We start from the raw sequence: 23,808 nt of genomic DNA on the forward strand, positions 1-23,808 counted from the left end.
CTAAACCTCCTTAACACTTGGGTTTCGCTCTCACACAAGCAAACACACCCAGCTTCTCTCACTAGCTCAGCGTGTTGCACTTGTCCGTGCTCATTTGGGGGAAAAGAAAATTACTCCAATGTGGCTTAGAAATAAAGAAAATATTATATAAAACTATGAAATAAGAAAATGAATAGTATGGGTGCATATGTGTAGGAAGTGAATGTACATGTGGAGGCAATGGGCTGTAACTGTGTCACTGACTTGCCACCCAGCAGCACTCCATCTTCCCCGATGTGACGGCACACACACACACACACACACACACACACATATCTGAGTCAGCTGAGTGACTGCCCGGCTAAAATGCGTCACGTTGCCCATAGAATGGTTTGAATGTTTGTTTATACATTTAAAGTGTTCATATGGTACAGTACTGTAGGTTTAATATTTGCATACATTTGTACATTTAAGGTGTTTGTATGGTACCATTGGTTAAATTATTTTTAATGTCTTTCTCTGGCACTGGTTACGTGAGCATCTCTTAGGGCGTTTGCACTTGTACAGTTTTTCTTTGTTGGTGAATTTTACAGCAGTCATGGCCCCTAAGAGGAAAATTATTGGCAGTGCTCAGAGTGGTGAGAGTGAGAAAAAACTCATAGGTACTGTGGAAACTTTTGAAGGTAATGTCAAGATACATACTGTATTGGATTTATTAAGGAGTTGCATGTCGAATTCTGAAATTGCACGTCGGTTACCTTAGTAAATAAAGGGGTTATAAATGTAGAAATACAAGGGAGACACGAATCTACATGAATTCACACTTACGCGAGGATACCAGGAACGTAACCCTCCCGTACTCTGAGACCCAACTGTACTGTATATAGGGTACTCTTACACTTTATGAATGTATAGTACACTGTACATAACTGTAATCACTTTTTACATCTTAACACTGCTTTAACAGTACCGGTATTCTTGGCTAATTACATGCTAGTACAGTAATGTGCAGTGCTTTACAACACAGAAAACAGCAGTGGGCAAACGAACAAACTTGTAAGATGGCAGCAGAAAATGAACTAAGAGTGTCATTATGCAAGAGTTTGAGGAGGTAGACTGCGAGATACATCAGCCAATCATAAGCATCCCATGCAATCACATGACAATAGTGGCCAATAGTAACTCACGAGCACTCTGAGCCTACCCATCCACGCACCTGGCATGTGTCCCTGCATTGGAAACATGATGCAATCTCTTGGAAATTCATTCTGATAGCCGAAATGGAGAGATTTTCCCAAAATACCTCGTAATGCTAAAAAAAATGTCAGCTATTGGAAAGTGCCAGGATCAAAGATTCCAGCTAATGGGGAGATTACTTGTACATCAGGTATATACATGTGATTACAGTGACAAGTTAATATTTTAACAGATTTCAAATCCAAACTAAAAAATGGAACTCGGTAACAGGGTATGAAATTGAATTCTTTTCTTTCAATAAATAAGTTGAAACTTTTTTCTGTTCTTTAGTCAAGGAAATGTGGTATGCACTGTATATTTTGCTAAGTCACCAACCTTGATAATGTGTTACTCCTAGGCCTGCATGAGTCGCAGTCACCCTTGTATTGAAGATGGATTTTCTGGTGAAGGTGGTAGTGCTCCCTCTCAACCTCCTCCACCCACATCATCAAGTGCTGCTCCAAACAACCCAGTGCCAGTGTCTTCTCCTCTCTGTGCCATGTGCCATGTACCATATTCTGAAACGTCACTGCCATTTCGTGTCAAGATTTCAAAGTGTGCAGTTTGCAGGTGAGTTACTGGTAACTCTAATGTTAAATAGAACTTTTGTAAAAAACCTACAAAGCCTGCCTTAGGGGGCTTGATATATGCTAGTGGGAGATTGTTTTGTTTTGAGGATCTCTGTAAGTGCAGTACTGTACAGTATACTGTACAATATAGTCTGGGTTTATGCGGATATTTTATACGCGTTTGGCCATTTACGCAGCACCTGTCCAGACGCGCCAATTATTAGTTAAGCGGTACATTCCTTAATTTACGCGGCAAGCGGCGGGCAAGCTGCTGGTCGCTGACGTCAGACTCATGCCGATAACGTCGCGGACTGTGATTGGGCCATGTTCCTTACCACCCACGCGAGCTGTGATTGGTCTATTTAACTTTGCCTGCCCTGCCACCAGGGGCGATGAGTCGATGACCTTGACTGCGTCAGTCCCATTGTCTCCCGTCTCCGCGTATACTCCCTCGTGCCCGCCACCCACCACAGCCAGCCCAAGTCAGTGATAGTGAGGATATGGACTTTGAGGGTTTGACAAGGAGGCCCTGCTAGCCTCTGTGGTGGATAGTGATACAGGTGATACAAGTGATACAGGTGAGGGCCAATAATCTGCCCTCTGCCTCAGAACCAATCCCCCATCCCCGTGTACCCAGCCATCTCTTCTACTAACGTAAGTGTTAAAAAACCTAATATTATTGATATTTCTCTTAAATATTAATTGTGTGTGCATACCATCATAAAATTAAGATGTTATTTTTACTACAACGTACGTATTGTGTCGGAAAAAGGGTAGTTTGGCGGTCGGCCAAGTCTCTATTTCAATTAATCCCATATGTTCTGTTATTTTGTTTACGCGTTATACGCGGACCTCCACGGGTTGAATTAGCCTCGTAAATCCAGACTATACTGTATAGGTCTTTATCCAGAAAATCAGTGTTGGAACAAAACTTCCAGTATCTTATATATTCATTACTTTGAAAGCTGTTGAGGCTTTGTGTTTACCTGACTGAAGCCTTTCGATTGATTCTCTTGTGAAAATTTTGTTTTTTTACAGTCCCAGTTTCCTCGCAATCGTATTTTACGTGTTGAACATTTACTTAAATATACCCTGTAGTTCTTACAATCTTAAATTATTGATGTAAAATTTCTTAATGTACCGTTATTCTTTCATCCATGATATCGAGAATTATCTGCCTTCATACTCACATACACTGGGGTCCTGTCAAAAAATGGGCCTGTTCAAAAATCTTTAAATTTTTTTATCTTTTCAGTTTTCAGATTTTTGGATAAAGGATCCTTGAACTGTAGTACTGTACAATATTGTAATTAATCCTCTTTTTTTTGTACAGATATATAGCTAATTGTATTTTTTTTTTTTACCTCTTTCACTGGACTGTTTATGTGCTTATGAAATGATAGAAAAAACACTGGAAATTGTTAAAGGGATTTTTATCACAAATATAACTTAGAATGATGTAATGTGCTTCAACCAGGGGTTAGGTGGTTGCTTGAACATTAGAACTACTCTTCATGCTGATAGGAAATCTATTTGCCTTAAAATCTCAGTGGTGAGAGCTGGAGAGTGAGGGCAACACTTATTGTCTGTTTGAGGGCAAGAATGAATGTGAGGACTGAACTCAAGAGACCCAAGTTTACAACTAAAAGTTTCATGTCACTTGAACCAACACTGGGGTTCTTTCCCATGGTCTGTAGACTTGTGTGCTTTCATCTTGAGATCATGGCTAAGGTTCCACTTGAGCTAACCTTATTTTCTGTATATATATTTATTAGGAATTATATACAGTATTATGAATTTAGTTCTCAAGGATTTGCTGGTCTCATACTTTCTGTGGTTGTAATTTACAGAAAAGGGAAGGTTCCTGATGTAATCTTCACCACATTGGAGCCACCTGTAGGGATATCTATTACAGGTAAATTCATGCTTATATATGTCACCATTTTGGTTCATCAACTACACAGGTTAATCTTTTTGTTTTGGCTAAACATTCTTCAGTCTCTGATAAATTGTTCTCCAAAGAATTTTATTTTACTGCTACTTATGTAAGTTAACATATTGAAGAAACAAGGAATTTATAAAGTTTCTTAGAATTCTTATAAATGAAGTGTAACTCTCACTGTATATCAATACGTACAGGAAAAGGATGTTTAATCCAAGCAAGAGTAGCTCGTTCCAAGCGAGATCTAAAGGGAGAACTTAATGCTAAAGAGATATCTGATTCTCTTCCATTCTTGGAGTACGAGTTACACAAGCAGCTCATCAATAAATTGAAGGTTGGTTCTTTCTCTTAATAATTATGTTTTTAAGTCTAATGAAGTAACATTTTTGGAACATCGTGATTAGATGATAGATGTGATTGGTAACTTTTACAAAGTAGATATTGTAAGAGAGACTCATCAAAATGATGGTCATATATGTATTACAGGTTGTGCATTTAGATGTACTTAATTTTTAAAGTAGATTGATATTAAGGTTTTTATAATCATTTATGTGCATCTTACATCCTGTAGATCAAGGGAATGAATGCACTCTTTGGACTGCGAGTACGGGTAACTGTTGGAGAGCGTCTCATTGTGGGTGTAGCCACAGCAACAGCTGTATTCCTCTCTGCTCTTCAACCACCACCTGTCCCAAGAGTGACTTCTGCTAGCAGTGGCCGGGAAGATGAAAGACATAGAGCTGAAGTTCAGAAACTCCTCCTCACTACAATTGCTCGGAACAAGGAATTCTACGGCACTAAACACATGATCTCGGTAACTGTTCCATGATTTAGATGTACCTGTATCATTATATCCTACAATATATATGTGTGTGTGTGTGTATGTGTGGTTGAATGGAAGGTAATGTGTAAGTCTCTAGTCATAGGCACAATTTTTTTTTTTTGTCAAAAATTTTCTTCAAGAAGTTTGGTTTTATTGGTGCAGTACTCTTCCATCGTCTCCCATTTAGTACAACACTCCTTTAGCATACACTCTGTAATTCTCAAGAAAATGATGAGGGATTAAAGCAAAGAAAAAATATGAGGTTAAAATGAATAAAAGATGACATAATATAATGAAAAGCATTTTGTGAAAAATGAGACAAGAATTATTATTCTAACTAAAATAACATGTTCTTTGTGGTGGAAAAAAGAGCAAAGAATTCCTGCAACCTTCTGAAGCTCCAAATGCATCTGAATCTAACCAGTCTTAGCCAACTCCTCCAAATGCAGCCAAACCTAACTAAATAATCATATACTATACTACCATCTTAACTCAAGGTTTGTGGAGAGCTGAACTGGTTAGCAGGAACTGGTAAAACTAATGTCCCAAGTGATTGTCTTAGTTTACTTTTCTTTTTATTAAAAATAGTTTAATGAATTGGTTTACTCTTTGAAAGGTGATAGCGTTATAAGGTACCAATAAAATATACTTTTTATGTGAAAAAAGTTTTGTGGGCAAAACATAAAAACTGTGGCCATGGAAATAAGTAAAAATTATTTGAATGGTAAAATTTACACAAATAGTACAAGTTAATCAGAATCTCGTCTAAGTGGCACTGACTCGTCTTTGCATCTTTTAAGAGAAAAAAAATTCACCCAAAATTTAGTACCATATATAGTGGCATATAAGACAACCTTTGAAGCTTAAAAAAATTCTCCTAAAACTAAGGGTCATGTTACTTCCCAGGTATAAAATGTGAACCTTAAATCATATGAGGCAGGCAGGGCCAGAGTGTCGCCTAACACTCACGAGGCACCACCGGTAACTCCAACTAAAAATATTTCCTACTAAAACTCATATTAGGTAAACTTAACATAGAGATTATATAAAAATAATGAAAATGCATTACAGTACAGGTATAATGAAACTTGTCTTACCTGAAATATATACGGATTGCAAGACAACCTTTTAGATCTAAACAAGGAATTCTACACCACGTGCTACAACAACTGATGCACAGTCAGATTGGTATAGTGATTTTGTATACATTGTAGCATATCTAACAATGTTTTAAAACAACCTCCTTATACACATAGCACTCCAATACACACACACACACACACACACACACACACACACACACAGTATTTTAACCTACAAAGTACTCCAACATGCCACCACCAATTTGTATATACTGTATCTTACTGTGGATACACATTGTTCAGTCCTTATAAAACACATTTATTTTGGAAATTTTAGACAAAAATTTGGGAGGGGGGGAAATGATTGTGATGGCATTAGACCAGAGTCGTGTTCATTGAATCGTCTGCTGTGTGTGTGTGTGGGACTCGCTCCCAGGGGTGGCACCAGCCAGTCCAGAAACTAGAAATACGCACACTTCTCACTTTTTTTTAAGGCAAGTCTTCATTGTTAAAACATTCTTATTGTAACATCATGTTATTGAATAACATTTAACAGTCTTAGGTAATTGCAAATAAGTAGCTGATAATGACAAATTTGAGCTTGTAGAGTATCTGATCTCTTGCACCTATTCGATCCTCAGAGATAAAATTTTTAATCCTTTTACTTAGTACATTTGAGTACAAAGCAAGTTCAATAATATGTTGCTCAAAATTATGTTTTTTTTAGTCATTTGAGTACAGGTTGTGATAATTTATGCATTGTGGTTGCAGTTGCAAAGCTTCGTGACATCACTAGTGTATAATGCGTCTCCATATGCCCAGGTTTGTTCACTGATCAGTTGTCTAAGTGCAAAAGTAGCCAAATCAAGCCATCATGTATCAATTAATTTTAAAATAGAAATTATAAAGTAAAATGTTATAAGACAATGGTTTAGTAGTGCTGTTAATGTGTGGCCTGTCACCTCACCACCTGACTCGCCACCTCATTAGTGCAGCTCGGAGTTATTGATTCATTATTGTACAGTATTACAGTAAGATCTCAAGTTTCGTGACTTATTGGTACCGTTTTAGTGTCGCAAAATTTAAAATCGCTAAACGAGTGACATTGAAATACATGTAAATAAGCCTAATCAGTTCTGCACTGTCACCCAAACCCCCCTATAATGATCTACAACCCACCAAGAAAATGACATTACTGTAATGTATTCATACATATTATATTGTACATGTTGTTGATAACAATATTTATATACACTCACCCTGTAGAATAACTTACCTTGATGGAGTCAGTGAAATGCTTGACGGGGCTGCTTGATGGGTTCTGAGGCAGGGAGGGCTGGTTACTCCTACCTCCCTGTTCTCTCCTCTACACCTCCTCTAACCTCAGCATCAAATCCCTCAAAGTCTTGAGGTAGCTCTTCCACCAGTAAGTCACCCAACACTTCAATATCATCATTAGTGGTGCCATCATCATCTCCTAAAGTGATGTTTGCCAAGGCAATAATAACAGACTGGGCCTTGCGCAGGTGCCGAGTAATAAGGGCCCTGTTGACGAGCATTAACATGGGACATGTACAAGGCCTTATATTCCTCCATAGCCTTATCAAGGGCAGTGCAGATAAGGTCCCGAGGATGAGGCCTGGCATCGAACTCGTCTCGCTGTTCACTGAAACGTGCGATAGTTGTGAGCACCTCAGTCAGTTGGCGTGTTGTAGGTTCACCAGGCTTAACGTCATCCTCTTGTGTTGCTTGCGGTTCTTCTTGTCCTTCATCCTCCTCTAACATTTCTTCAATTGTTGGTTGCTGCTGATGTTGACCAACCATTTCTTGCAAATCTTCAACCTGAACATCCGAAAATCCCGGTGCTGGGACTGACTGCACCGCACTGCCTCCACTGTGTCCATTAGTGTTGCCGCCACGGACTGCCTCTCCCCACTTGCCTCGGTCTGCTCTGCCTCACTTATCTTGGAGTTAGCGAACAAAGGCTTCCATGCGTGTAGCACTGTTGCAACATTAATCTTACGCCATGCCTCAACAATTCTGTCCACTGCATTTTTAATATTAAATATTTTCCAAAATTCACAAACTGATAAACACTTCACGATTGCAGGGTGGTGAGGTGCTAGGAGTCGAGTCATCTACCATCTCCTCCTCCTCCTCTTCCTCTTCCTCTTCCTGGTTAGCTGGTAGAGCCTGGTCACTGTCAGAAAGTTCTGCCTCGATTTGTTGTAACTCAACTAATGAGCTTGTCTGCTGACGAAAGTCTTTATAGAGTGACTGATAGTAGAACAGTTTAAAATTACTATACTGATGAATTCGTGGTCAAGTGGCTGCAGAAGCAATGTGGTATTAGGAGGAAGTAAGATAACTTTTACATTAGGGTGGCATCCAATTAGAAACTTAGAGTATCCAGGACCATTGTCCATCACCAGGATCACTTTGAAGTCAATGTTCTTCCTTCGGCAGTATTGTTGGGCGTCAGGAACAAAGTGCTTGTCATAAAGATGTTGTAGCCCAAGCTTTCTTATTGGACGTCCAATAAACATGGAGCTGTGACATATTGGCATGACGGTTGGCTCTAGGATGGACAGCACAGTTAACAACCAGGGATTTCATCAATAAATCTCCACTTGCATTAGCTGTGAATAATCTGTAATCCTGTCCTTTGAAGTCTTTACACCCCTTGCCTGTTCTTCATCCTTGGCAATGAAAGTGGTTTTAGGTGAGTGCTTCCAGACATGCCAGTTTCGTCACAATTGAAGATCTGGTTTCGGCAATAACCACCCTCTTTCACAAAATCTTGAAAGACAGGTAGATATTTTTATGCTGCTATGACATCAGCCGATGCACTCTCCCCATAGTAGTGGGCAAACTTGACTTCATAACCCTTCTTAAAGGCTGCCAACCAACCAACAGAAGCATTGAATGGTGGTTGAGAATTAATGCATTTCTTCTGTGCAACTGCAGCATAATAAACGTGTGTTTGATGCCTTATCTTCTTTCCACCCACTTGTGAAGGTAATGTTCTGTGATAACAAGCAGTAGGTTTCGTTGTGAAGTATCGGAGAACGTCCTGTTACTAGAAAATCTTGAGAATACATTCACAAAAGCAGTTAAGGCTTCCTTGTTCTTCTTAGGGGAACGTATGGTTGATTCGGGGCAGTTAAACCTGCGCATGATTTCACAGGTACGAGCACCACTTTTGATCTTTTCAAGCATCTCTCGTTTCATTTCAAGGGTGTATTTCCTCTTCTTGACCCACTTACGGTAGTCACGCTTGGCTTGGGGCTTTCCTTGTTGACCTTCTCTACAGCCATCATTACCACCAGAACCGCTCCCGACATTTACATTACGCACCTCACTCATCGTTAATACACAAGAATCGCTAATAGTTAAACAAGAATCTCGTGAAACGTAAGCACAATGGGTTATATAATCCAAGGTCACTGCACCGCTCGCTCTCGCTCATTCAAACTAACTGCCGTAAACAAAAAACATTCAGCGGGTCGGCAGATAACAAAAGACCGTGACAATGCGTGTTGCCCACTCTCCATTGACTCGTGAAACTGGTAATGAAATTATTATTCTTGAGAGGCTAGACATTTTAAAAGTGACGCGAAATATATGAATTGCGAATCTAAAACTCGCTAAACTTGAGATCCTACTGTATTTTGCTTTTTTAATATTGTATGTACAGTCACGGACTCTTCCATGTTGAACACCCAGCCAGACGACCAGAGAGGTAGAATCAGCTGACAATCTGGTAACAGTGGGGGTGGGAGGGGAAGGGGAAAAGATGAGGGAGTACTTGAGTTCCGTGTTGCATAATATAATCAAATATTATTTTGCACACAAAAGAGTGATGGAAGAGATGATTATGGTATAGGAACACATATTTACAGTAGCTTTATGTTGTTGTTATTGGGGTGTAATTGGTTATCTCTAATCTAAGGCTCCAAAGTCAGAAAAACACACAACCTTTACCTCCCCGCACTACTGCTACCCTTCCTCGGGTAAGGACAGTATGGGAAAACAGGTGCCAGTCAATGATTGATATCAACCAATTTCTTAGTTATAATTATTTTCCAAATCCGACATATAACTTTAAGCTGATACACATTTTTAGGTGATTCAACTGCTCATATATGCACATTATATTTCATGAGAGCATTAATATCGTATTATGAAACCATATGCTGTCGTAAGCCATGTTTCGACCTAGCCTCGCACTGGGTAAACCAAAATGACCTCTTTACACTTATTGTATTAAGAGGTGATTCTACTGGTATGGTGCTATGAAAGATACTGACAAGTAGTTGCCAATGACATTTAGGTGCATAATGCTATCCTTTATTATATTAAGAATTTACCTGGTGGCGCTGGGCCATCTGTAGCACACACACACACACACAAACACACACCTTAACCATTATTTTCACAAGTAATGAAATTAATAATGACATGACATAAAAAAAAAACAAGTGCCTAAAGATATAAATTCATCTGCCCCTGAATGGAATACAATACAAAATAGTGAAAACAATGATAATTTGCTTGTTGATCACGTAACAAGTGTCGACAGCCAATCAAAACTCGCCCGACCCTAGAAATTATAGAATTCAACAGAAAGCTCTTAGACTTCAAGATGAACCGCCGTGACACCCAGTTAGCTTTGAGAAGTCGCATTGTGGGCCAATGAGAAGCTGGACTCTATCCAAGCCATATCCCGTCAACTTGGAATACCAGCCGCTACTGTAATCAAGTGGATTAGAAGATGGGAGGAGAGTGGCAACCTGAACCACCTTGGTAAGTACTGATCAGACTGACATGGTATTGGTGATTACACAGGCACTCAAATATATTTACTTAGAATAAAAATTTAGTGGCTTTTAATCAGCATTTTCTTTTTGATTGAGAGAGACTTCCCCGGCCACGAGTGATTACTCCTGAAGACGATACAAGGGTTTTGAGAGCAGCTGAGGACAACCCTTTCACTAATGCTGTTGCAATTGGCGAAGATCTGCTGCTGGACGTGAGCGCTAGAACTGTCCGGAGGCGGGTATCCACCACAGAATTCCCGCCAAGAAAGAACGACTGACAGAGGAACACCTTGCTGCCAGACTCGCCTTTGCTCGTCGACTTTTTTTTTTTTTTTTTTTTTTTAGGATAAGCCCACCCGGGCACAGGTTACTGACCCACATCAGGGCCTGGGGGGCGAAAATATAATAATAATAATAATAATAATAATAATAATAATAATAATAATAACTATTATTATTATAATAATAATTAATGAATATTAATAACAAAATACTAAAACAAACAAAAATATTAAACATAATCATAATCATAAATAAATACAAAATCGAAAAAATAAATCAAGAATGAGAAATGATAAACATTATGTATGTTGTATTATCAAATTAAGAGAAACAATTGAGACCCTGCAATTGTGTGTAAATGAAGCAGAAAGTCAGATCAGCAACCTGGGACTTGGTCACAATTTTCGTGACGCCATATGGCAGCAGGGTCTATCATTAGACAACACATTATGCTTCCAATATCTTCCCATGAGCATATTTACGAGGAGGCTCGTAACGGATGCAGCACCTGTAATGTGTGTGGGACTATGTGTCTGTCCATGGTGTGGGTGACTTGGTTCAAATCGATGGGAGATTTACAGCGCAGAAATATTTGGACATTTTTGAGAATTTTTTCTTGCCCTCTCTGTAGGAAAGAAATTTCCCCTTCCCTCCTGGACCTATTGTTTTCGTTCATGACCGGTGCCCCATACACACGGCTAGAGTTGTCCAGCAGTGGTTTGCTGACCGTGAGAATTTGCAGCTGCTGGATTGGCCTAGTCGGGGGGCTGACATGAACCCTTTGGAAAATTTATGGGCGAATATTGTGAACACTTGGGAGCCTGCGAGGGAAAGAACGTCTACAGAGTTGTTCGCCCACACCAAGGTAGAATGGGAGGTATTTAGGGCCAAACATGATGTCCTTCGTAACCTTGTTAGATCGATGCCAAAAATACTTAATGCCGTTATCAACAAAGAAGGTGGGTAAACAGGATACTAAAGTGAAGAATTTACGTCGGTGAAAACAAGCCTTTTCCAGAAGTCCAGTGCCTAATGCCGACAAACAAGACAAATCTGATGGCATGGTGTTCCTTTGTCGATGATTTCTGATGCCCCAGTCCAACCTCATATCGTCTCTTATTAGGACAGCCTTTGTGAAAGCAAAAATCTAGCCACCTCATGAGCTTCGCTTTCACTAGGTCATTTCTCGTACTTCTGAGTGAAAAAATTTAATAAACTTTTGTATACATGTACAGAGTACTTTATTTTCTCATTAATAATAAGTGACTACAGTATTTTATTTTCCATTATGATAACAATTACTACTTGTTTCATTTCACGTAATAATACAACTTCCCATACTTTTTTATTGTAATATTCCTATTCTGTAAAAATAATTTTATTATAAGAATGGGTATTATAACTAAATATTTGGTCAACATCAACCATTGACTGGCACCTGTTCTCCCGTGCTATTCTTACTAAGAATTGGTTGTGGGAAGGTTAAAGATTGTGTGTTTCTCTGGCCTTGAACTCTAGATTAAAAATGACCATTTACAGTGCAAAAAATCAAACATTGTAATACTACTGTACTGGAAAAAAAATGTACGTACTCCTGAATTTAATAATCCCTTCTACTTCCATTACTTTGTAATGTATAATATAAAATAGGAATATATTATGCAACACGCAACTCAAGTATGTATTTGCACAGTATAATTATAAAGAGACCAAAAGCAGAACAATTCAGCATTACCCAAGCGGTTGGTCTTCGCACCAACCATGTGAGGATGCGGCTAAACATGGTGCAATCTTTCATAGTGCCGGGAACCCTTGTCCCCAGGCCCGGAACAGAAAGGTTTGGAGTGATTTTCTCAGATTTTCCAGCAATCAATTTATATCATTATTTATCATTTTTATATATTTAGTACATTCTCTGAAGGCTGAAGTAGGTTTTACTGTATCATGTTTCTAAGGTGTCTCCATAGGTGTGAGCATATTAATGAAATAAATCTCGATTTAGAGAACTAGTTCACTAAATCGAACAAAAAATAACGAAAGAAGTTCTTTCAGCTAAATCAAGAGTTCGTTATATCGGATTCTGTTAAATCGAGAGTAAACTGTATTGTATCATAGTCCATGAATATTTTTGAAGCTTCAGAACCAATGTAGAGTTTGTAATTAATTTTCATATTTTATAACTTTTATGGTTAAAAGAAAGATATGAAATCATACTTTTTAGTTTAAGTTAATTTTATGCATAAACTTTGATGTGCAGGATGTACTGGTGGATGAGATGAATGGTGCTCGAGGGTCAGACACTGAAGATTCAGAAGATGATCTTCCGGAGATTGATTTATCATCAGGCAACAAAGATACTTCAGTTTTAGAGGTAAGTGGCTAGCCTTATAATTTTGTTTTAGGCAACAAATTAATACTGTGCCTGTACAGTAATTATATTACCCTAGTAAATTATACCTCTTGAAAGCTTAGAATGTGTTCTTGGAGTGAGAGAGATTTCAACAAGTCAGCTTACAGTGAGGTTTAACGTCTGGAGTATTTTGACCAAATTTTAATTCCTTAGGTCACTTTTCTCCATGACATTCACACTTACTGTACACCGTAAGAAAATTTTTTCTAAAAATTTTTTTGTTTTTATATCATAATATATACTGTAGTATAGAAAAGACATGTCATTCTCGCTCTTAATATTTATTTTCAAGTAATTTTATTTTAAGATTTGGAAATTCATGTCTTATTCAGGGAGAAAAAATACTAGAAAAGGTCATACTATATTAATAACTATAGTTTTTGCTGGAAAAGTTACATTGAATAGGAACCAGCCTTTCTTCGATATACGCAGTCAGAGGGTTAATGAATACGAGCTCCTTCAGTTCTTAACAATCACATAGTGCAAATCATCAATCTTTTGTATGAAAAGGAAAATTCTGTTATTTCTCAATTTCTTTAAAACTGTACTCCTAATTACTGAAGCAAGCAGATACTACAGTCTAACATCACAAATTTGTGCCAGTTAGTATCCCACCGTGGCCAAATTTCCGAAAGGCACAGTTTTCTAGAATAAGCATAGGAAAATTTACTAATCATTTGCTAAAAAACTAAAGCTAAATGAACTTTATAAATCTTCTTTATTGTTTCAAACTTACACTTCGATGTCATACTTATTGGACAATTCTTTAACTCTTTTTTTACTATATGAATGATATTGTTCAGAGTTAAATGATTTAGTGAGCACAAGTTTAGTATAATTTGAACAAATTTTCAATTACAGTACATACAAAAAAAAATGAAAAAAATTGCTATGATAAACAATAAAGTTTATACATTGCATATCATAAAATACAAAGCCATCTTCTGGGTGATGTGACACAGTTCAGCCAGGCAGTCACTCGGCTAATTCAGAGACATGTAGCTGTTGCCGCATTGCGTTGTGTTTATGCAATGATGTTACATTGCAGAAAGCAGCATGGGTGAGCTGAGCCAGCTGGTGATGCAGTTATAGCCCACAACCTTCACACATACATATATACAGTACACTGTCCACACATACACACCCATGCTCTTTGTTTTCTTATTTTATAGTTTTATATTTTGTTTTACTTCTAAGCCATATCATTTATATAGAGTGGAATAAGTGTTAAATAAGTACCGGGTATATTTTTAAACAAAGCCGTGTATTTTCATGAGCATTTAAATGTCAAAACAATTTTATTCCCTTAAACCTGCACGTACAAGCGAAAAAATGGCAATGGGGAACGCTCATAAAAATGCATGGTTTATGGAAAAACGGATTTCTGAGACACGAATATGTGTGGTCAGCCTGTACAGTATTATGATTTATTTGTACTTACACTATTATTTGTGCCTTTATTTATATAGTTGGATGATATGGAGGATGCAGAGATGATAGGGCTTCTTGTTGAGGACTGTCCACCAGCTCAGTTGGCAGCAGTAACCACGCAAGTGCCTCCAGGTGTATCGAAGGACAGCATAGTGACCAACCTCCAAATGTTCACACGAGTGTGGAGAACTAAGGTGCCAGCAACACTCAATCATAATTTCTTCAACCAGTACTTTGATAAACTACTCCAGGTATGTTTTCTTTCTTTATATAAATTTTGTCTGATTCTAATTCCATCCTTCCATTTTATAATTTTTCACTGCCTCTTTAATTTACCTACTATCAGCACTAAGTCATAAGCATAAACCTCCCTGGGTAGATTGATCAAATTAAAACACAGTTCATTGGTTTCAGAATATATTTTAAGCCCCACCATATACCTGGAACACCAAAGCCATGCATCAAAACAATATCATGCAACAAGTAATACAAACAAGACATAGCATTATTATAATCATATTAACAATCTTCCCCTTTTTCATTTCTTTAATACAAAAGATATCCACAAGAATACATACAGGTTTTTTTTTACTTGCACAATTACAATTATCAATTATGAAACAAAACAATAAGTATGATTTTGTTAATGCAATAATGATATACTTTTTCAAAATTATAAATTCAGCATTAAATTTCTTTTTATATAAAACTTTACACACAAATATTTGCTCAAATTACTAGATGAAAGTAAGTTAAAATATTTACCCCCTCTTTTGTGTTGTCTGCTCATACACTTATATTGGACCATTTTTATTTCCAGAGTGTGTACTTCAAAGTGCGCAAACTGGCGCCATGTATTATAGCAGGATTACAGGTGAATGTAGAGTTACCAGAAGAGGACGAGTTGCAAATTAGTCTCTTTGGAATGGTTCTGGGGCAAGGCTTCCCTGCACCTTCTCAGTCTCAGGCTGTCACCTCTAGTACCATGAGTCAAGTTGGTCAGTCTGATATCCCACTTAAGAAGGCTAAACAAGGTAATATATGTGTGGTAATTTCTCTTCTTTTGGTGGTTAGTTAGTTATTACTGGACCTTTTTCACTCTTACATGTTTGATCTCACTTTGGCATGAAGTGGCCATTCATACTCTCAAAATGTTGTAATAAATATCCCCAAGATTCCCAACTGGTTTACTTCTTTTGCTGTATACAACTGCACATCACTCATCACTAACACATTCATCTCTATGTGTCACCTAACAGCATACAGTACAGGGGCCACATACAGAGGGCCCCCCAAATTAGAGGAGATTAGGTTCTCAAAATGGCCACAAATCGCCAAATCCGCAAATAACATTTGCTGACCGATCGGGGGGTTACATTTTACTTGTGTACAAAGAAATGTATATTCCCTTTATGTGTTTGCCCTGAGGACAATTATTTCTTTTACCTGTAAAATATAATATATATATATATATATATATATATATATATATATATATATATATATATATATATATGTGTGTGTGGACACACACAAAACACATACAAATAAATAATAATTGGAAAATCCTCTCACAAATAATCAGAAACAAATTTATTAAAATTGTGACAGTGTACCCTCAAGTCCATGCTTTATTTATAAAGTAATAAAGCACGGTCTTGAGGGCAGACTTACATTTTTAATAAATTTGTTTCTGATTATTTGTGAGAGGATTTTCCAATTATTATTTATTTGTATGTGTTTTTTGTTTGTGTGTCTACACAAACACACATACAGTAAAACCTCGCTTAACGTCAGGGTTACGTTCCTGAAAACGCAACGTTATACGAAACAACATGAAGCAGATCAATTTTCCCCATAAGAAATAGATAAAATACGGGAGTTACGTTCCTGAGCCTTCCTTTGCCCCATGAAATACATTACATATACAGAAAATCATTGCCATTTCTATAGAAAATAGTGCATGCATATACAACTACTAAGTTTGCATTGGTATTCACTGATGGGCAGAGGTGGTAGAGCGAGTGTGTGGTGGGTAGTGAAGTTGAGATGGCGGATGGCGGGAGCGGAGGAGGGTGGCGAGTCACTGAGACTCTGCGGCTGCCTCCTCCTCTTCCTCCTGGGCTGACTGGGGTTCCTCTGCCGCTGTTTGCTCCTCCTCCGTTGATGTTTGCTCCTCTTCCGTTGAAGTATGCTCTTCTTCCGTTGAAGTATGCTCCTCTCCTGTTGTTGTTTGCTCCTCTTCCGTTGAAGTACTGTACAGGTATGCTCCTCTTCGTTGATGTTTGCTCCTCCTCAGCTGCTGGCTGTTGTGAAGAAGCTGCTGATGCTTCTGCCGCCCCGCGACAAAAAAATTAATCCAGTGTTGATTGCTTGGTGCAACTCTTCTTCTTCTCCTTATAGATCTCATTGTAACAACCAAGACTGTCATCAATGCTGCGGTGAATCTTTGAGCTACATGTCTCGGGAGTCCGTTTTTCCGCAAACTGTGCATTTTTATGAGTGTTCCCCGTTGCCATGTTTTTCGCAACACTTATTCCACTCTATATAAATGATATGGCTTAGAAGTAAAAAAATATATAATATAAAACTATAAAATAAGAAAACAAAGAGCATGGGTGTGTATGTGTGGACAGTGTACTGTATATATGTATGTGTGAAGGTTGGCTGGCTCAGCTCACCCACACTGCTTTCTGCAATGTAACATCATTGCATAAACACAACGCAGTGCGGCAGCAGCTACATGTCTCTGAGTTAGCCGAGTGACTGCCTGGCTGAACTGTGCCACATCACCCAGAAGATGGCTTTGTATTTTATGATATGCTATGTATAAACTTTATTGTTTATCATAGCAATTTGTTGTTGTTGTTGCTGTATGTAATTTTAAAAAATTAAAAATTTTTGGGTCATCATCTATAAGGATTTGCATACCTTGTTGGATCATGTTGAACGCTTCTGCCATCCTCTTGGTAGTTAGCCTTCGTTGAGGTTCTTCTTCGTCGTCTTCATCTTCAACGGGACTGTGTTCTGTTAACAGTTGCAGATCTTTGTTGGTGAGCTCTTCTGTATGGGATGCCAGGATGTCCTCAATATCCTCTGATTCCAGCTCATCAAAGCCTGCCTGTCTAGCCAGACTGAAGATATCCCTATTCACTGCTGGGACTAAGTCCGTGAATCCTGTGAAACTGTTGACGCACTCGGGCCACAATTTACCCCACACACCATTCAGGCAACTTTCTGAAACCTCTTCCCATGCCTTGCCAATGTTGAAGCCACGCCAATATTCTCGGATTGTAGGTTTATTATCTCCGTCTGTAGCCTTGAGCGAGGCAGGGTCCAAGCTCGTCGCATTTTAAATAATGCCCATCACCAGTCTCCTTATGTCTCCTCTCTAAATGAAAAAGCTTCCTTGTCCTAGGTATGGAAACGTGTGCAGGAAATGGCAGGCAAGTTTTCATCTAATCCTCCCCCAGTTTTCAGGGCTTATGATGGCAGCTCTGTTGCTGCCCCTTAAGAAGTTGCTGAGCTTTTTGCTACAGCATTTACAGGGTATCTTCTATGGCAACTCGATCCTCAGCGTTTACGTGGATATGTGAGCTGTGGAAATTATTTGTACCAAGAATCTGTGACTTGTAAATATTTTAACTGACAATCTGCCGTCAGTAGCCCTGTAACGTGTTTGTATGCGAGGATAGTGAGCTTTTGTGACCGTTTAATTGTTTAATGTTTTCATTATCAGGGATAACTCAATGATCTCTCAATATATTGTATGTAATCCTTGTTTCTCTTTCTTTTGGAACTGGAAATAAGGTTGTAGATATTGGTTTCATGTCATTCTTAAAGTTTATTCTTATCATTAGAATAATTTTGGCTGATGGTATGTTTGGTTATAATTTTTAATATTGTCTCCAGATGATGGTGAAATGATATTTAAAATGGAAGAGTTAATTCCATCAGGAGAAGATAATACAAAACCAAGGTTATCTCAACAGCAAGAAAATCAACAACCACCACATCCTCCACACCCAATAGTTTCCAAACAGTCCGCCTTGTCAATAACTCCAGTACCATCAGTGCCATCTATACCTTCAACAGCATCAATCAGTTCATCTGCCTCCTCTGCTAGATCATCCACAAGGTCCAGGAATGATCCAAAATACTTAAACTACCATGTAAGCATTCTTAGGTTACTGGTGATCATTTTAACCATACAAATCTGTGTGTACGTATGTCGCTTTGGCTCTCCTAAAATCATTTGTACCACAGAATTATTTCTTAAAGTCTTTCACTGTTATCCCTCCAGCTATAAGTTCTTATCTGCTCATCATTTAATAAATGATTATTCTCTATTTTCTAGTTTTCCCCAAGAGAGAGGTATGGTGTGGAAATCACCCCACTCTCCTACATCCCCGGTGCCCGTATAGACTGCCATTTGGGAAACTTAAATTTCTTCTTTATTAGGGAATCTACCAGTATTAAAGAGGTGAGTTATGGATATGTTTATCATGTCCCATATACATGCAGAGATGATAATAATATTGGCACTTGATACAACTCATAATATTTACAATTTAAATTAAATATAAGCATACACATTCAGTATATTGTTTTCATGCATGCGTGTTAAAAAAAAAAAAAAAAATTGTTGATTCATTAAGTGCCAAGTATGGGAAGTGGCTGTAAAATGATGATGATGATGATGAGTAAATTTCACCATAGGCCATTCCTGCAGTGTCTCAGAAACCCTTGTTGATGTGGAACCTGGAGGACTCTGAGGAAAGAGCCTACATAGATAAATTTTTGCACAAATGTAGAACTTCATACATTGAACACTTGACTACACTAAATCTACCATTTTCAGCAACCCTCTCTTAGTGTATCTTTATATACTATACTGTATTCTTTTATATCTTCTGTCCTTTATTGCTAAATATTTTGTAAAGGATTTCCTGCATATAATAGTATGCCTTAACCCCTACACCCCGCTCTCGGGTGCCGTTGACCTTACCCCCCACTCGGGGTAAATTGAGAAAAATCTACTTTAGAATTTTTTTTTTTAACCTTTTTAAATGACAAACCAATCAAAAAGAAGTAAGAAAAACTATATATAGACCCTCTAGAAACTTCCCTGGGACCGCAGCTGCGGGAAAATGGCAGCGCAGAGTGAGGGAGATAGGAGATAGTATTGATTTGACGCGAGCGCTCGTGGTCACGCACGCACTTCGCGGCCATTTAGAATTTATTTTATTTGCATTATTTTTAATAAAAAGTGCTCGGTGACACACACAGTCTGTCGCCAGGATGTCTTTGTGTTTGGGAGAGCAAGTAATGCATAGAAATAATTATTGGAAAAATAATTCCACAAATAAATACATTTATAACAATCATAGCATTGTTTTCCAGTAATACTACGCTACAATACGGCAATACTACTTTTAGCAAAATTACTTTGATACAACATGATAAAATGGACAAACAATGAAAATGAAACAAACCAAAGTGGGTGCTTACATTCCAGAAGCTTCCATGTGGCCGAGCGTGTGGCATGACAGGCAAATATTCATGCTGGAACCTGATAACCATCGCTGGGCATTCAAACAATGCCGTGAATAGGCGCGCATTCCGGAACGTCACCCGGAGCGCCCTAGATGATCGTTCCGGAATGTCAACTGGGGTGTAGGGGTTAAAATCTGACATATCTGTAATATATTCAAGGTACATGTATTGTGAAAGATTGTTTGTGTCTCCACAGAGCGGTGGCCTGAGTGGCTTTATGGGGAGTTTTGTGACGGAAGTTCTGGCTCTTGTGCGTGCTCACGTTGCAGCTTTGGGAGGCAATGCTATGATTGCATACTTTATGTCAGAATGTGTTCTCCTACATAATCCTTATAAGAATCAGGTGAGTTTTAGTGTTTCTTTTTTATTATTATTATTATCCCTTTGATCAAATTAGAGGGAATATAATACAGTGATCCCTCGGTTAACGAATTACCTTCCGTAAGATTCTTCACTTCGGTTAACGAGAAAACCCTCGGTTAATGAATTCCTTACAAATTTTTCCCAACATGTTTTCGCCTGCATTTGGCTGCCCACCAGCTGTAGTATTAGTCCGTCAATACAGTACAGTAATCGGTTTTAGGGCTTAAATTCCTTACCATTTTAGTAAATATCAAGAAGGTTGTCCTATTCAATAATTTTAAAAGTTTTATATTAAATTTTTTAGTCATTTTAACAATTATTGAACATAATTGAAGTACAGGAAGCTAGTTTTTTGCGCACCAAACAGCCACTCAACACACCAAGCTTGGCGTCAGTTTGTTTACCAGTTCAGAGGAAGGAACATCTTGTTTGAGACTTCAACATAAACGCTCTTTTTCTGTGTTTCCAGTCAAATTATTGGTCATTTTTAAATATATTTTACATATTGACAATATATAATGCAGTACAGTGTTGATTTAAAGAAAATAATCTTGAATTACACCAAGTGAACTTAAATTTTATGGGTGAAATGGCGCCATGGGGTGACTTCTCTTCCACCCCAATGCCTTCTCTTCTCCCTTCTCCTCCACCCCCATTCTAATTCTCATCATCATCAACCAGGAGCCTTCTACATGCACACCTCAAAGTGAGTGTACTTTATTGCATTTATTTTTAGTTCGTATGTAATTTTCGGTGAGCTGGAACCAATTACCCAAAAACCCATTGAAACAATGGTTTCAGTTAACAAATTTTTCGGTTAACAAGCAACCTTCTGGAGCAAATTGTGCTTGTTAACCGAGGGACCACTGCAATGATATAAATGTCAAGTACTTACTGGTACAATATAATTTGAGCATTTGCCTTTTTTATTTTATTATGTATAATATAAATGAATCCCCATGGTTTATAAGGTCCTCTTTACACCTCTCTGTACTTTATATTGAGTTTTTAGGTCATCTTTCCTGTCATGGAATTTACCTCTATATGAATTGTTGTCACCCCACAAGTTATGGCTTGAAACTATTCTTTTGGTAAGATATTGTCAGCAAAGTTGTTGGCCATTCTTTTGACTGATATTGATTAACCTTTTATGAAAATTTATTTGTTATATTTTCTTTATCCAGAAGCAATTTTGTTGTTGTTTTTACACTTAAACTGTTTACAGTTTATTGAGTCCAGTTTACACAGGAATCACCGATGGTGAAACACATACTGAACAGCGAAACATATCGTGTCCAGATTTTTGTTCGCTCTCAAATTTCCCCAAGCCTGCCATGTCAAGGTGAACTCCCATATTATGCTCCCAGATGTCTTGGAAAAATTCCCCTTACTGGTGATAGTCAGCTGTCAGCCCTTGGTAATACACTTCCAGCCATTCACATTTGAGGGACAATTACTTTACAATTAGTTAATGTTAAACAGTGAGCAATTACTAGCTTCATATTGTTGAGTTACTTTACTGCTGGAATGTCTCTCACTTCTAGTAGTTCACCAAAAATATTTTTTGAATAGTCCTCACCCCCTTACTCCACTATGGTTTTAAATTAGACAATGGTTTTAAATTACCAGACAAATTTAGATTTAGGCGTGAAATAGGTAAACATTGGTTTGGAAATAGAGCAGTGGATGAGTGGAACAAATTACCAAACATCATTATTGATTCAAATACGCTGGATAGCTTCAAACATAGGTTGGATGGATATATGAGCAATCGAGGTTGGGTGTAAATGGGACTGCCCAGTATGAGCGAATAGGCCCGCTGCAGTTTCCTCCATTCTTATGTTCTTATGTTATTCTATCTCAAATTCAATATTTGCATATGATTTTTAGTCCATGGTAGGAAAATGGCAAGGCCAAAGGTATCGCATCACATTTACACCTCAGTGTATATCCTGATTTGTATGTTATGTTAACTTCTTGATCAAGTTGTGATAATTATTGTGATCCTAGAAGTACTGTGACCATGATAATATTAACCCCTTCACTACCGTAATGCCACTTTTGGCTATTGCCAGGTGATTTTATTCAGCTCAGAAGTGTCCCCCTACACAAGGGGTTAATAATTATCAAAATGAATTTAATGATAACATTACCTCTGTTTCAGGGTCAATGTTTGATTAATGTGGGAGGTGACGTAGTACAGGTACAGTACACTGCAGGGTCTTCACTACATGATGGCTCTGCTGAGGAGTAACAGTTCAACAAACTTCACTTGGTACAAATATATCTTTTATGGTAGATAGAGAAATGATCTTTTCTTTTTACACTTACTGGCAATTTGATAAATCTCATAAAGTTATCCAAGAATGGAATATTTTGTGTTATGCAATGTTAGGAGAACAAAACTTTCCTGCTTTTGGTTTGGATGAAGAAGTGTTTAATAATAAACTTGACGTGAATTGTAATACAGTCAACCCTCACTTTACGCGATTAATACAACCCACAGGGTACCGCGGAAAGTGAGAAACGCGTAAAGTGAACAACATAACATATGGGATTAATTGAAATAGAGACCAGGCCGACCCCCAAACTCCACTTTTTGACGACACACAACTATGTTGTAGTAAAAATTTTATCTTAACTTTATGATGGTATGCACACACAATTAATATAGAAGAGGTTAGGTTAGGAAAAATAAAGGTTAAGTTAGGAAAAATAAAGGTTAGGTTAGGAAAACTAAAAGTTAGGTTTAACACTTACGTTAGTAGAAGAGATGGGTCGGCATACGGGGATGGAGGCTGGTTCCGAGGCAGAGGGCAGGCTACTGGCCCTCAGGTGAGTCACCATCACTGTCATCCACACTTGTCAGGGCCTCCCTGACAAATCCCTCAAAGTCATCATCACTGTCTCTACCTCTGTCACTATCACTGGCTTGGGCTGGCTGTGGTGGGTTGCGGGCGAAGAACTCTGTTATGCTTTGCTGACGGCTGGTGTTTATGTTGTCGTGATAAACCTTGAAGTAGGGCTCCATAGTCTGCAACAGCTGGGTAGTGAAGATTTCATACCTGTTTGCGTCAGGGTCGTTGGAAAGGAGGAGCTTGACTTTCTCGATACACTCGATGGCACCCCTAACATTACTATGGGATAAGCGGTGTTCTTCTTGGGATGACGCACCACCTGCCTCTTCACTGATGTCATCATCATCTACCATCTCGTCGGTAGTCACATCAGGATCCCTTATCACCTCCAGGATGTCGTCGTTGGTGGTCTCGGAGAAGCCTGCAGCTGTAACACTCTGCGCAGCTTCTCTGGCAA

General features: G+C 38.3%; 1 protein-coding gene across 2 annotated transcripts in view; it reads left to right on the forward strand.

Annotated features, from left to right (window-relative positions):
• LOC121868836 (C2 domain-containing protein 5-like) overlaps window positions 1-23,062 on the forward strand; it is a 77,912-nt gene extending 54,850 nt beyond the window's left edge. For both annotated transcript variants that reach the window (XM_042369810.1, XM_042369811.1), the window contains exons 11-21: window positions 1,574-1,785; window positions 3,635-3,699; window positions 3,924-4,060; window positions 4,298-4,540; window positions 12,991-13,104; window positions 14,613-14,825; window positions 15,395-15,608; window positions 18,487-18,746; window positions 18,932-19,057; window positions 20,327-20,473; window positions 22,658-23,062. In XM_042369810.1, the coding sequence (XP_042225744.1) occupies window positions 1,574-1,785; window positions 3,635-3,699; window positions 3,924-4,060; window positions 4,298-4,540; window positions 12,991-13,104; window positions 14,613-14,825; window positions 15,395-15,608; window positions 18,487-18,746; window positions 18,932-19,057; window positions 20,327-20,473; window positions 22,658-22,747 (1,821 nt within the window). In that variant the 3' untranslated portion in view covers window positions 22,748-23,062. The remainder of the gene's footprint in view (window positions 1-1,573; window positions 1,786-3,634; window positions 3,700-3,923; window positions 4,061-4,297; window positions 4,541-12,990; window positions 13,105-14,612; window positions 14,826-15,394; window positions 15,609-18,486; window positions 18,747-18,931; window positions 19,058-20,326; window positions 20,474-22,657) is intronic.
• The last annotated feature ends 746 nt before the right edge of the window (window positions 23,063-23,808 follow it).

This window comes from Homarus americanus, unplaced genomic scaffold (genome assembly GCF_018991925.1).
Source record: "Homarus americanus isolate GMGI-L3 unplaced genomic scaffold, GMGI_Hamer_2.0 scaffold30535, whole genome shotgun sequence".
In the NCBI taxonomy this organism is placed as follows: domain Eukaryota; kingdom Metazoa; phylum Arthropoda; class Malacostraca; order Decapoda; family Nephropidae; genus Homarus; species Homarus americanus.